We start from the raw sequence: 14686 nt of genomic DNA on the forward strand, positions 1-14686 counted from the left end.
TTGCTCCCTAGCAGAGTAACGGGTATCTGATGGTCGAGGATAGCGTTCCTTGTTTATATTGTCATTATCTCTATAATCCAATTACAATTAACAATTACAGAATTTATTTTCCATACGAAATCAAGTAGAAACGAATTTGCTTTGAATAGCTACGTTATTAATAGTTAGTTAAGCTTATTCTTTTTAACTACTCCCAAGGTCAGCATACAGAGCAAATATAGTAGTTATTTCTTCCAAATTATTGAGCTTCAAACAGTGACAGGTCTGCACACTGTTTGTAAAACATAACAAGGCATTTTTTATTCGAGTCTATAACATTTCACCAAAAACTTATCAATGGCATACAAAAAAGCGTTTTTTTAATCTCCTTGCTTCAAATAAAAATAGTACAAAAACACAGTAAAAAAACAGTACAAACAACGAAGAATACAATAGTCGAGTACCTCGCGTGACAAACTTTTTTTTAGGTGAATCAATAGGTATTGACAAGACTAATACAGTGCAGATAAAATTTATTTTCTAGCATGAAAATTGTGAGCGCCACAGGCTTGGGCAGTTTGTGGCGTTAAAGTGGACGTGGCAACCTGCTGAAACAAACTAACGCTGCGCAAGAAGCTCCAAACGAAATCCCAACTTTCTAGCTTTTGTAGTTAAACAGATCTCAGCGTTCATCCGGACGGACAGACAGACATGGCTAGATCGACTCGGCTAGTGATCCTGGTCAAGAATATATATGTATACCCTGTATACCCTTTTACTATACGAGTAAGGCGTATAAAAATAGTTTTATTTGATTTCTAAACGCTGTCTATAAATTACGATTTTGTCTCTTTGCTGCGACCTAATATTTAAAACGTGCATATCTTTCTTTCTTTATAAGTTAAGATGGCAATCCAAGGACGAGAATTTGAAATACTATACTATACTATTAGTTGCGAAAAACGTATTAGGTTGATTGGTCATTATTTTAGACATAACCAAAAAGGTGAACATTTTGTGATTTTCTTAAATTACAAGTACCGCAACTACCAGGAATAAAAAAAATGTTCTGTTAGTCTGTGTACTCAAAGCCATTTATTGTTGGCGTTTGAAATCTTAATTCTTTGATAAACAGCACGCCGTCATTTTTTCTCGTATAAAAAAATTAAAGAAGTCAAGAAAACCGATTAGCTTTAAAGGTATGTTTATTTAGTCTTAAAGTTGGCAATAAGCTATCAGCGACTTTCACAGGGCCTAGATAATTTTAAAAACTATCCTACACACAATAATGAAATAAAGGAAATTATTGATTTGCAAGACAACGAATAAGGCATAACTTTCTTGATCCAAATTTAGATCGAACTTTAAAATGTAAGTCAGATAATCGACAAAATTAAATTTTATATATTATCGATCCGCATCGGCTTTGGGAAATCAGTTGTCATTTTATCAAGCCGAAAAAAAAATGACAGGCTGTCTGAGTTAGCTCTCACATTGACGCTCAAGAAAAGCAAAATTCCTTAGCAGGGACGTTATCCGTCCGAGCACTTAAGAAACCAGCCATAAGAAATGTTGTAAAAAAAACTTTCTGCGGGACTGAATCTATATTTAAATTCATAATAATGTAAAAATTATTTTAAAGATGTCAACACAGATTGGTAATATGAACAGGTTCTAAATAATCTGGGTTGAGCAATCCTTAGATTAGTATCCTGTTTATACGTATGGGTGTAAGTCTTGAATGTATTATATAATATGTATTGTGTGTGTCTTTATTCTTCAAAAGTAAATAGTGGTAGTCATCCCATAACAGGGATATTGACATTATTTGACTAAAATGATACTAAAAGTATTTTATGTAGAAGATAGCTTCGTTAATATTTTGGGAAGATGGAAGCAGTTGGCTAAAATTTGACCTCTAACCATATTTTAAATAAATATGTTGGGACCTAATTAAGAATGTGATATATTTTAACTTTTACAATTCCAAACTTTATTTTTAATTCGAACGGCAAGATTTTAGGGCGTGATTTGTTACAAGTGTGAACTTAAAAAAAAAATTTTGACAAAAAAATACAGTATAAAAAAAATGTATTAGAAATCCAAATTTAATAATTTTGTTTTTGAGTGTTTTCGTTTATAATAATGCTTAAAGTCGGATTACCTGTTTTGTGATGCTTTCTTGGAAAATGGTAGCTTCATAAGTAAATCAGGGAACCCCCAACTTTTTAAATATTTATATATTACCGTCATCTCAGTGAGGAATTGGCACAGCTTATCAAAGTTTGTGCGACGGTAAAAAAGCGCTATGCCCGCTTAAGAAAGAATTGGAACATTTTAAATAAATACCTACAGTGGAGAGCAAAAGTGAGAACATGTTTTTTTTTCATTCTTTGAATATTTATTAACAAATTCTGATACAAAATAATTCAGTTGTTTTCCTAAAGAAATAAAAAAAACAAAAACAAATGGCAAGCAAAAAATTAAAAAAATATATGTACAGCTGCGACCAAAAATAGCACTGTGTGCTACAGAATGGAAATTTTTTGCATTTTTTTATTCTATTTGTATGAGTAAGTAGGGTTACATATCTAGTGTACGGGACCTATTTGCGTTTATGCACTTGGCTTTTTAGCAGTTATGGGGCCATTGCGGCCTTTCTATTGCGTGCTGTCCTTTTGGGATCTTGTTTTAGGTCACTCCCAAGCATTATATGAAAGAATTCGACGATTCAATCTAACTTATCTTTTGCACTTCCCTTATAAAATACCTTTTTTAATGTCCCTCTATTTTCTCATTACAACCCATCAACCCCATCATAACCCATTTTTGTTTTACCAAATCGCTTAGTAGTACTTATTCTGTTCGAAAGAACAACAAAAAGTTCCAAACAAATAAAGTTTTAGCCCGAAAACCTTTAATGGAGATATTTGTGTTGGCGCATAATTTTGATACTTTTTTTTATAAATATTTCTTAAATTTAAAAAAACTTTTCGCATTGTGGGCACAACCACACTAGGTATGTAACCCTACTACTGGAAATATTGCAAAAAATGTCCATTGTAGCAAGAACAATGGTGCTATTATTTTTGGCCGCAACTGTATGTATAAAAAATCATTAAGACACGAAATATAATAATCTTTTTAAAAAGTTTAAGATTATTTTATGTTATGTAAAAGAATTTGTTAATAAATATTCAAGGAACAAACAAAAAACATGTGGGTTCCATTTCATTGATAATTAATTTTAAAGCGACAAACAGTCAATATTTTTATACCCTTGCATAGGATATATTGATTCAGTCAGTAGTTTGCAACGCAGTGAAGGAGACGTTTCCGACCCCATAAAATGTATATATTCTTGATCAGCATGACTAGACGAGTCGATCTAGCCATGTCCGTCTGTCCGTCTGTCCGTCCGTTTCTACGCAAACTAGTCTCTCAGTTTTAAAGCAATCGGGCTGAAACTTTCCCAAAGGTCGTATATCTTTTGCAGGTAGTATATAAGTCGGAACCAGCCGGATCAAACAACTATATCTTATAGCTCCCATAGGAATAATCGGAAAAAATTAAAAAAAATTGTATCTTTGGTGTTTTTTAACATATAACCTCCTAAGCTTGGAAATAACTTTTTTTAATTAGTTTTGAATTTCGAATTTAATTTTATCATAATCGGAAGACTATATCTTATAGCTGCCATAGGAACGATCGGAAAATTGGTGGGAAAATAATATGAAACAAATTATAGCTTCGGTGTTTTCTAACATATATACTATTGGGAATACTATTTTTTGTATTTTTTAATTTAATAAATATAACTGCAAGGGTATACAAGCTTCGGCCGAAGTTAACTTCCTTTCTTGTTAAACATGTACTCACTTTTGCTACCCACTGTATATTTTGTTTTAAAAGGAGTTGCCTAATCTTATTTTAAAATGTTTTGGAGTGCTATACAAAACTTTTAATTAACAACTTTAATAATTTTTCTTAGTGAAACCGATTTGTTTTCACGTTTTAGATGTACTTTGGGAAAAGCCTATAACGGCAAGAAAATTAACTTCTTTTGTTCCGTGCATCTTTAAAAAATTAATTTATACTTGTACATTTCGAATTATACCACCTTTTTTTAAAAAAGTTCTCGGGCTCTAGCTTCTATATAACTACTAGTAAAATGGTCACCAGCAACTCATTTAAAACTCAAAACCTTATTAACAGAACTCAAGATAAAAAATAAAAACAAGGAAGCTAACTTCGGCAAGGTGGTCATCATGCAGTTAAAATCAAACGTTAGTTAATATGACAGCTGTATAATATAATCATCTTATTTTGTATAAATACAAATTCTGAAATCTTGAAAAAATTGGATATACTACAATCTTTCTTACGGGAGATATAGAATGAAGTTGTCCAATCCGGGCGGTTCTTTTATATACTACTTTATGATATTTAGAAGACTTTTGGGGAAGTTTCATCCCCTAAGCTTTAAAACCATGAAATTAGTTTTCGTAGAAATGGGCGGACGGACAGACAGACATGGCTATATTGACTCCTTTAGTGAAGAATATATATACTATATAGGGTCTGAAATATCTGCTTTACTGAGTTGCAAACTTCTGACTGAAACAAACACTCTTTGTAAGAGGCAAATCAATTTTGTAAACTTACTAGGTTAAAAAAAATATATATTTAATATTTACAAAATTTTATAAATTAGGTTTGACCTAAAAAAGTACAATTTCATTACTAATACAACTTTAGGAAAAATTTTAAGAAAAGATATATCGCTTAAAAAAAGTTTAATTTTTTTTTATTTCGATTAAAAGTTAAATTTTATATATCAAAATAATAAATCAAATCAATTACATATGTTTCAAGTCAAACCATTTTTTAAAAATGTAGGGGACATTGACTTTAGGGCGACATAGAATAAAAAACAAGAGAAATCGCTATAGTCGAGTGCCTCGACTATCAGATACCCGTTACTCTGCTAAAGCGACCAAGTGGAGATGGAGATATGAAAGCAGCAAGGCGAGATTGTATGCGCCAGCTACCTGAAAACTATGGGCGCCACAGTTTCGGGAGGTTTGTAAGTGGGCGTGGCATATTCGCCTAACAAACTTGCGCTGCTTACAAGGCTACGCTGTTCGTGGGCGTTAAAGTGGGAGTGGTTAACTAATTTTTAAGTCAATCGATAGGTGTTGATGAGAACAATACATTTCAGTTAATTCAGTTCTACCATTAAAATGTAGGAGCCAGTTTTGGGCGGTTTGTGGGCGTTAGAGTGGGCGTGGCACACTGACGAAACAAACTTGCGCTGTGCAGGAATCTCTAGACAGACGGACAGACGAACATGACTAGATTGACTCGGCTAGTGATCCTGATCAAGAATAATTATACTTTATGGGGTCGGAAACGCTTCCTTCTGCCTGGTACATACTTTTCGACGAATCTAGTACACCCTTATACTCTACGAGTAACGGGTATAAAAAACCGATGAAAATATTTAAAGAAAGTACAGATTAGAAACCTTTTTTAAGGAACCTATAGTAAATGGTCCAACCAAACCAAAAATATCACTAACATTTTTGACAAAAATTAAAAAAAAGCTATATTATTTTTGAATGCATGTTTTGAAAATTTTACGAAAATCTACAAACACAACAGTTGAAATTAACTTATATGCAAAATGTTTAACCTATGTTTCTGAAATCTAGGTTTCACATTTAATAAAAACAAACACAACAGTTGAAATTAACTTATAAGCAAAATGTTTATATAAATATATAAATCTGAAATCTAGGTTTCACATTTAATAAAAAAATTTAAAAATTCCATTTTTAAATTGTGAAACGTGTTTTTTTAAGAAAAGTTAATTTCAACTGAAGCCACGACCACTGACCAACAAATTATAAGACTAAAAAAAATTGTAGATAAAGTAATGGCATACAAAACTGAGAAAATCGAAATTATCCCAAAATGCGCATTGCATGGTAAACAATAGAATTACAAACCGGACAAACTGCTTCCATAGAAATACATATTTGATTTGCGCATTCCATGCAAAACATATTGTGGCCACAAGGAACCAAAGCAGTGGTAACATCATTTTCATTACAAACAAAACATTCGCGGTGAATCATAAATTTATCCGGGTTCGGTTGCAATTGAATGGCTTGGGTCTTTTGCTTGTTGTTACATATAGTCGGCTCTTTAGTCTGATGCAGATTTTTTTGATTTACAGAATGCTCACCCAGTCCTAACAGCGAGTCCGTAGGACTTATTGAGATTGTGGGTGAGCAGTGTGCTGTGGGTATAATATTCCCCTGTTGGTTCCAAATACTAGGCGAATCCCCTATCCCCTCGTCGACGTCAATTGAATCACTTATATTTTTCCATATATTTAATATTTCTGGAGGTGTGTTGGCGCTATTGTTGGTACTCTTTGTTGAAGTTGTTGAAGAAGCAGATGAACAAGATCTTGTTAAAATATTCGCATTAGAGTTCGAATGAATCGATGCTGATGTAGGTGTGGGAGGACAGAAGGATAATGTTTTACTAGGCGTATTACGGAATACAACATTAGCCTTAGCTAATGGCATGGAAACTTCATTTCCCGAAAGATGTTTATCTGATAATTCTGTTGCCTTTATAGTTTGTGCTATTTCCATATCAGAAAACTCAGTTTTTTGAAAGCAATTGCCAGTGTGATGGGCTTGCATGGGCTTCACGGAAAGGCTACCGTTCCCAGCAATTTTTATTGTAGTATTTGCATAATCCTGTGCAGATGGAATTGCATTTTTGTATATAGACGACAAAATTTCGGAATTCAAATCATCATTTAGTATTTGGGTTAATGAATTTATTGTCGGCAGGGTCGCAAACTCGTTCGCCTCAACCGGTTCACCACCTTGCATAGTATTACCATCAACACTTCCAGATCCTGTCCCAGTTCGAAGGGCGATATGAGCTTCTATCTGCTTTCGCGCAGTATCTACGTTGTCTGGCAAGCCAGTCACTTCAAATATTGGTTCCTTTTCGCGCGATGGTGTTACAATGTAAGTTTGAGTCTCTTGTTGAATGTGTTTGATTGTAGCACCTTTAGGCCCAACAACAAGTCCAACCACCCGGTAAGGTACACGTACCTGAATGGTGATCTGTCCAGGCATACATGGGGGACCTGACTGCATGCGCGGCACTGCACCACCTCCAGATCCACTCGCACTTCCAACGATTCCGCCACTGTGACCGTCACTTATAGGCTTACGTGATGCCCGTATTAAGCTGAAGTGGTCAGCAGCGGAAAGTATTTCTCGTTTAGCCTTGTTCACATCTTCCTTTCGACCAGTTACTACGAACACCGGTTCCTCTCCTCGAACTGGCGTTTTAATGTAAGTGTTGGTTTTGGCTCTCAAAGCCTTTATTTTGCAACCTAAAAGAAAAAATAGTTAAGACGGTTAAAATTTGTACTGATATACGGTTCAATTGCAACCAAAATCGGTTAGCCGAAATTTTAGCAGCAAGTATGAGCGGTTGCGCTCCCATCATGGCGAAATGTAAGAATTTTTTAAAACAAATAAAGTTTAGGTGGTATAGATATTGATAGATATTGACAAATAAAAAAAACTTTAAAAGTGGGCTTCATTGACACTCCTAGAACATTTGAACTCTTTAGCTTCAACAAGATAAAGTCGATGTTGTCGACTATCAAATACCCGTTACACAGTTAAGAAGAGTCCGAGTTAGATGAAGGTATGCAAGCAGCAAAGCGACAGTTCCCAAGATTGCACATTTTATTTCTTTATAACTTTTTAACAAATGGTCCGATCTGCACAATTTTTGGTATGGCCCATTTACTTGTTTCAAAATCTTTAAAAAATTCAGGCGATGGACAGGATTTAGCGTTATGGACGTTTGTGGGCCCTGATGAAATAAACTTGCGCAGCGCAAGAATCTCTGGTTTATTCCGAGATCTCAGCGTTCATATGGACAGAAGGACAGACGAGCAGATGGACCCGACTAGATCGAATCGGCCTATGATCCTGAGCAAGTGTGTATATACATACTTTAAGGGGTCGGAAACGCTTCCTCCAACCTGTTACATACTTTCCGACGAATACAATATACCCGCCAATTATCGATAATACTCACCTTGTCTGCCCACTATTTCGGCAACATGTTCGGAACTGGGGACTGGAACACACTCCGTCATGTTCTGCGACTTCTTTGATCGATCTTCTAAGCTGACGGCGCCGGCACAGGGTAATAGGAGGGAACTCGGTGCCGGTGGAAGTGGCAGGGTGCTGTCAGATTTGGAAAACGCGGGCATGCCATTGATGGTACCTATTTCGAAGTCACTTTGTGCACTTAGGGGCATTGGTAGGGGTTGAGCAGGTTGCGCATAACAAGTTGGATTGTCGTTAAATCCGACTAGTGATAGTTCCAACGCCAATTGCAGTGTCCGCGGATCGTCTGACAGTGGTAGAGATGACGCATTGACTTTGGCTTGATCGGCCATTTCGTGATGGTGTACGGTGTTTGCTTTGAGACTCGACTCCTTTGAATTAATGCTGGCCAAGATCTTCGGTGTGACCTGGGCTGACATCACAATGGCACCCTTATCCTTTTTTTGGAGCGAAATGAATACCGGTGCAATACCACTTTCACGCAATGAGGAGCTCGATGACACGGAAACCGATGAAAAGTTGAAGGATGATATGGAACTCGATGCAGAACTTGAACTCACTCTTTTAAGCCCACTGAATTCCGTGCTTATGTGTGCTGTAGACATGTCAATGCATTATTCAACTTTTGATTGCAAGACTTCCCCGTTAGGCCTCGTTTTTCGAGTCAAAGTCAATTTATATATGTTACTACCAATACTCGTCGCTTTTCCGCTTGTGAATTGTCTGTAAATATAGAAGAGGCCGAAAGTGCATTTGGTATACATACGCATGTTTATGGGAGTGATAGCTATGCATGTGTGTAATGGTATATGACGGTTCAAAGAACATAAGAATATACACCTGGTACTAAGTCGCGACTTTAGGACAATTAGTTACATTTCAGACAACATTCCTAACGCAATGGATTCTGATAAGCAAACTAATGTATTTCCTCTCTCCTCGAATCCTGTTAGCCGCGATGTCAAAGCTCAGGACATACCGAATACCGCGCTCATAACCAACCCCTAACTTACAACTTTTGTGTCACTCACCCCTTGTAACTTCTTTTCTGCTTTTACCCTCTCTGAGACCCACAACCACAACACTGAACATAAATTTTAAGACACATGCATTTAGTTAATTATGCACCGATCTTATTTTTTGTCATCTTTTTCCGTTTCAGTGTTAAGCCAGAATAACCATCCCGAATTTTGTTGCCAAAGCACGCAGTATCTTAGGACTAATGCTGTCAATAACACCGAAGTGAAATGGCTTAAAATTTACGTGTGTACACTAGAAAACTCGGATTGCCAGGTACACATTCCGGCGGTGTGTCGACACGCCTTTTGCATACATGTGCGAAAACTGAGAAACACAAACTAGTGGACAGCACGGAAAATCGTCCCCAGATGGATTTATATACCGCAAACTAATTTTACAATTGCAGATTGTTATTGTTGATTTAGCGCACCAGAATTCAATCAAATTACATAGCCGGCTATCTGCACTAGATAGGGAACACAATAAGAAACGATAACTATCGATATCTAGAGATGGGAACCGTTGTTTTTAAATCATTACAGTCAGTTCACACTAAGCCAAATTAAGAGGTTGGTGACGTATTAAATATTTTTCCGTTAAGTTCCGTTTGTTTCTTCCTACAATTTAAAAATACCAATTTAAATCTGATCCTAGCAAAATGAAGAAATTTGTAATGCTCAGTTCAGAGTAAGCGGAAGCGAAAACTTACAAGTCTAATTTTAAAAAACGTTGTAGACGAAACGGGAAATTTACTAAACCAATCGCTTTTTACATAAATTAAGTAACTTTTCACAAAACTGGGAGGAGTGACAAAATATAAACATCGAGAGCATTACCAGCAAAAACTTTTCATTAACAAAATTATTACGATTTTTTTGATTGATTTTTAAATTTAGATGGTACTGCAGGCAGTACTGATATAAGCCGCAAATCAACACTCTAGTTGTGTTCTTTTATCTAATTTATTTTCTTTAAATAGTTTTTTAATATATGAAAATAAAACCAACTAACATTCTGGGTATACCCAAATCTGTTTAAATGCTGAAAATAGAACATTTCAGCAATTAGGGGATCGACCCTAAATGGTTCCTGTTAAAATTTCAAACAGCAACTTTACAAAATTTACCGCAGTAAAACCTGTAATATTTTATTTTCAAGCATAAGTTAACGCCTAAAATATATAAAAGGGTAAGAAGAACTAAGAATATATTTTCTAAATTGATGTTAAGGTAAAAAGTGATTACTAGTGATACTAAAATGTTGCAGGGTTGCTTCTTTGTAAAAAAGGCGACAACTCTGGTTTTCACTAATTCAAACTCGAGGTTGTTGAATTGCTGATATTTCGGAAAATAAATTTTGCATGGAACAGCTGATGAACAGCTGACCAGAACTTAACAAATGCCTATTACCTTGGCGCCGTTTCGTCTCTGCCTTAACGATAACGGAGAAGACTTTATAAATAATCTTAATTCTTCTGTTCTGTGTTGTTGCCTAGCAGTGACACTGACTAAAACAATAGACGTATTAACAATAATTGAATCGAAAATCGGAAAGCAGTAAAATCGCTAGGAATACAAAACTTAATTTTTATGAGTGTGCAGAAAGATGGTTAAAATAATATAAAACAAAGCAATGTAATTAATAAAGTTATAAGTAATGGTATAATATTATATTTATTAAAAATATTATTAAACTATATTATATATTATTAAAACATATTATAATTATTAAAATATATTTTTAAAATATATTAAAAATATTCTATTACGAAGATCTGCTAATCCAATGGTCCTCTTTGGGTTTTATTTGCTGTACCGTTGTACATACATATGGGAATGTTAAGATTATTGTGTTATCGATAACAAGTAAGCTAAATAGTGTGTTTTAAAAATATTCTTTGTTTTCTTTTGTATTCTTGTAGAATTAAATAATTTATAATAATTTTGATTTTACGGTAGAATGCCTCGTGGGACACATTTGTCGAAGGAAGATCGCGCAGTCAAAGGACTGGCCGAATTCTTATAATGCTGGCAGATAAAATGTGCATAGAAACTATCTTAAAAATCCGGAAATTTATGGAAAAACGCAAAACAACAAGTCTTTCATGGAGACCAAAGAAGTATAGAACAAATTTTGAAAGAAAACGAAATGGTTACATCTGCTTCCCTCGACGCAGTACCAAAGCTACTAAAGCGCCACATACCGCTAGCCTACAACTGATCAGAACTACAAAATTTGGACCGAGGAGACTATAAAGTTATTGGGGCTAAAATAGTTACACATTTATTTCCGCTGTAAATGGTATACGGTAAATGGTATATATATACAAAAAATATAATTGTTTACTTAAACTTTTTTCACGTTTCTGACCACGTTTTGGACCGCTTTATTAAGTGTTAATATAGTGTATTACACCCAGAAAAATGATGAATCAAATTTTAAGACCTTCATGACCTTAACGTTTTAAAATGGACCTAAAGTCTTTTTAAATTTTTTGTTTTTTTAGGTCATTGTGGGCTTTAAAATTATAGCATTTGACCTAAAAATATTTGACAGTTAAAAATCTTTTAAGGTTAATATGTCTGATATATATTGGTGTTGGACCTAACCAAATTGACTTAATAAGTTCCTGTTAAAACAGCTCACCCCAAAAACTTTTATCTATGGTCCCGTTAGGTCTTACACGCAGGCACAATTCACGAGAAAAAAAGCTTGTTCACTGGCCTACATAATAAATGTACAGCGTTCTGAAGAGGCATGTACACTGGCCAAAAAATAATTATACTTGCTCTTCGACACGGCCTTCCTGACAAATCACACGTGCGTTGTCCCATAACCACCATATCCTTATACATATATTATATGTTAGTTTGTTTTTCATTTCATTTCATTTTTTTCATTTGCATAGACATTTTTATCAAACAAAAACACCTCTTAACGAGGTAAAAAACTATTGACGATCGCAAATTCATTACTTAATAAATACATTTTCTTAATTTTTTTACATTCGGCACGCTTCTATGTATATATGTATATGCTTGGATTTAGCTGTACGGTTTTAATAAAGCGTTCGTCACAAAAGTCATTTCCAGTCGGCACCCTCGAGGAGGGTTCAGTATGAGGATTTTTGTCAACCAAAAAATACATTTTTTACAGCTCAATACAAACATTAAATTTTATAAATTTCAGTCGGCACCCTTGATAAGAGTTTAGTATGAGAAACAACAATTTTTTTAATATTAATATTCAAACTACTTTTTAACATGAAACAGAATATATATATCTTTGCTGTTACATGGCCAGGAACATTTAGAGATTATTGTGTCAATGGCTTTAAAAGTTCTCTATCTTTTTTAAAACTGATGTATAGTGTCCTTCATTAAATACATTCCCATGGTGGAATATTGCACTTGATAAACTGTATCTTTTATTTTCAAATCTAAGCTCAGTTTGTGAAGCGGTTATTAAATTAAAATTGTTTATTTTTCTATTGGCCGAATCGAGTAAACTAAGTGAGAACACAAATTCGCGTCCTGTATCCTGTATTAAAGACTGATGTTTTAAATAGTTCCCGCAATGTGCACATTTGTTATCTTCAACATTTTTCCAATTTCCTGCTAGGGAACGACACTCTAATAGATGTCGCAAAAAATCCCCGCTGTCCTGCTGTTCTATGTTATCAAAAATACTTGATCCTAAATCTGTAATATTCATTTTTGTCCCCATCTGTAAAGGGTTTGTATAAATCAAAAATGATGCCTTTAAAATGTTACTATTTTCATAATTTAATATAGATTCCTTTATAAATCCTTTATTTATAAGGCATTGAAAGGCAGAATTCGCATAACAAGCATTATTTGGGTCTTAACCGATTGTATTCTATAATTGCACCATCATTTGTCTTAATGCTTTTCGGATTAAGGTTAAGAATATGTAAGCCAGATAGGGTTTTTAAACGTGATAAAGCAACACAAGTTTGACCATCTGCAAATATACTATCACCAATATCAACAACTCCGGATGTGATTGTTAGTCCTTGGCTTTTATGAATAGTAATTGCATAAGCTAAACATATTGGAAGTTGTTTTCGAATTGTTAAAAAAATATTGTTATTCAGCTGAAACTTTGATTCGATACGTTCAATCTCAAATTCATTTTCTTCGAATTGGACAGACAATTTTACAAGATTTTTACAAGTGCGCGCGTTAACTATATTTACAGTTTCATGCAGCTTCTTTATTATCCCTATAGCTCCATTAACTAATCCAGAAGCAACATCTAGATTTCGAAGTAACATTATTTTTGCATCCTTTTTAATTTCTATTGTATCTGCTAAATTGGCTGTTTCTGAACACTTTCCCTTCTTGTTTAGTTTTTCCAAAGATTTAGCTGCTTTTGCTTTTTGAATGGCAGTCTTAGCTTCGATTAAGTCTTCAGCGATGAGCAATATTTTTTCTGATGGAATTTGTTCTAAATTTCTTGATTTCAACTTAAAGCATTGTTCCCTTGTCGGAAATTAACTCAAATAGAGTTTGGATTCGCACAAAAAAAGGTCAATGCTCAGGCAGTGTAAGATGCTCTGAACTGGTAAATGTGTCCATTTTTGTTGATTAATAACTTTGAAACGGGTATTTTTCCAAGAACTTGTCGTATACCAAAAGTTGAGGAATCTCAAGGGCTATATACCTTAAAATTTTATTTAAAATCGTTACAGCCGTTAGAAGAAAAGCTAAAAAAAAATATAATTAAATAAAAAAATTTTGGACCATAATTTTAAAACGGTGGTATTTAGACAAAACGTGTTTAAAAGGCGTTCATAGTAATTCGAAATACCTTTCTAATGACGTATAGCACAACCCTGTAGCTTCAGTACTTCACAAGTTACGGGTATACAAAATGTAGCTATTTATAGCTGTTTTCTCGCCAAACTAGTTAGTTTTTCCAAAAGTGGTAAAACTAATGTTTCTTATTTTGAGCTGCTTAAAATCGTCTAGAACTTTCAGGGCTCTAAAATAACGTTTTGGAACAAACTGACAGGACCCCGAAAATCTTGTTTTGCATATTACTTTTGAACGGAGCATCCGATTTTGACAGTTGAGGTGTCATTCGACGCGTATTTTAATTGAAAATACAACAACCGAACAGATCAAATTTTCCAAATTTTAACTTTTACACTTTCACCACTTTTTCTTTCATTGATTGATTGATGTATCACTCGAAACAATTGGACGATTACTGTAGGTTTTCATTTCTTCGTGTATATATAGTAGTCGCCTTCGCACACCCTCCTCGTGCGCTTCGTCACTACGTGGACTGCCGTCCACAGTGATTCCAGTCGCTTAAACTTACATAATAACAAGATTCTAAACATTTCGTACATTGTATTTTATGGAGTTTTCTTCCTTATAATTATTTCCATAACAATTCAGTTAGTCTCTTCTTCATTGATGTATTAGCTATTATGTTTTATCTATGTAAACTGTACATTGTACAGCCAATCACAG

At 34.4% G+C, this 14686-nt stretch overlaps 2 protein-coding genes across 2 annotated transcripts in view; both read right to left on the reverse strand.

Moving 5' to 3' along the window:
- Slip1 (SLo interacting protein 1) overlaps window positions 1–14686 on the reverse strand; it is a 44640-nt gene that overhangs the window by 10932 nt on the left and 19022 nt on the right. The window contains exon 6 of the transcript XR_011604513.1: window positions 8723–8885. The gene's annotated coding sequence lies outside the window, so the exon portion shown is untranslated. The remainder of the gene's footprint in view (window positions 1–8722; window positions 8886–14686) is intronic.
- LOC108020369 (RNA-binding protein MEX3B) lies at window positions 4767–8767 on the reverse strand. Its single transcript, XM_065867354.2, has 2 exons — window positions 8128–8767; window positions 4767–7408 (listed from the first exon to the last, which is right to left on the reverse strand). Exons 1-2 carry the CDS (start codon window positions 8765–8767, stop codon window positions 5946–5948), a joined length of 2103 nt encoding a protein of 700 aa, XP_065723426.1. The 3' UTR covers window positions 4767–5945.

The sequence above is a fragment of the Drosophila suzukii genome, chromosome 4, assembly GCF_043229965.1.
Source record: "Drosophila suzukii chromosome 4, CBGP_Dsuzu_IsoJpt1.0, whole genome shotgun sequence".
In the NCBI taxonomy this organism is placed as follows: Eukaryota; Metazoa; Arthropoda; class Insecta; order Diptera; family Drosophilidae; genus Drosophila; species Drosophila suzukii.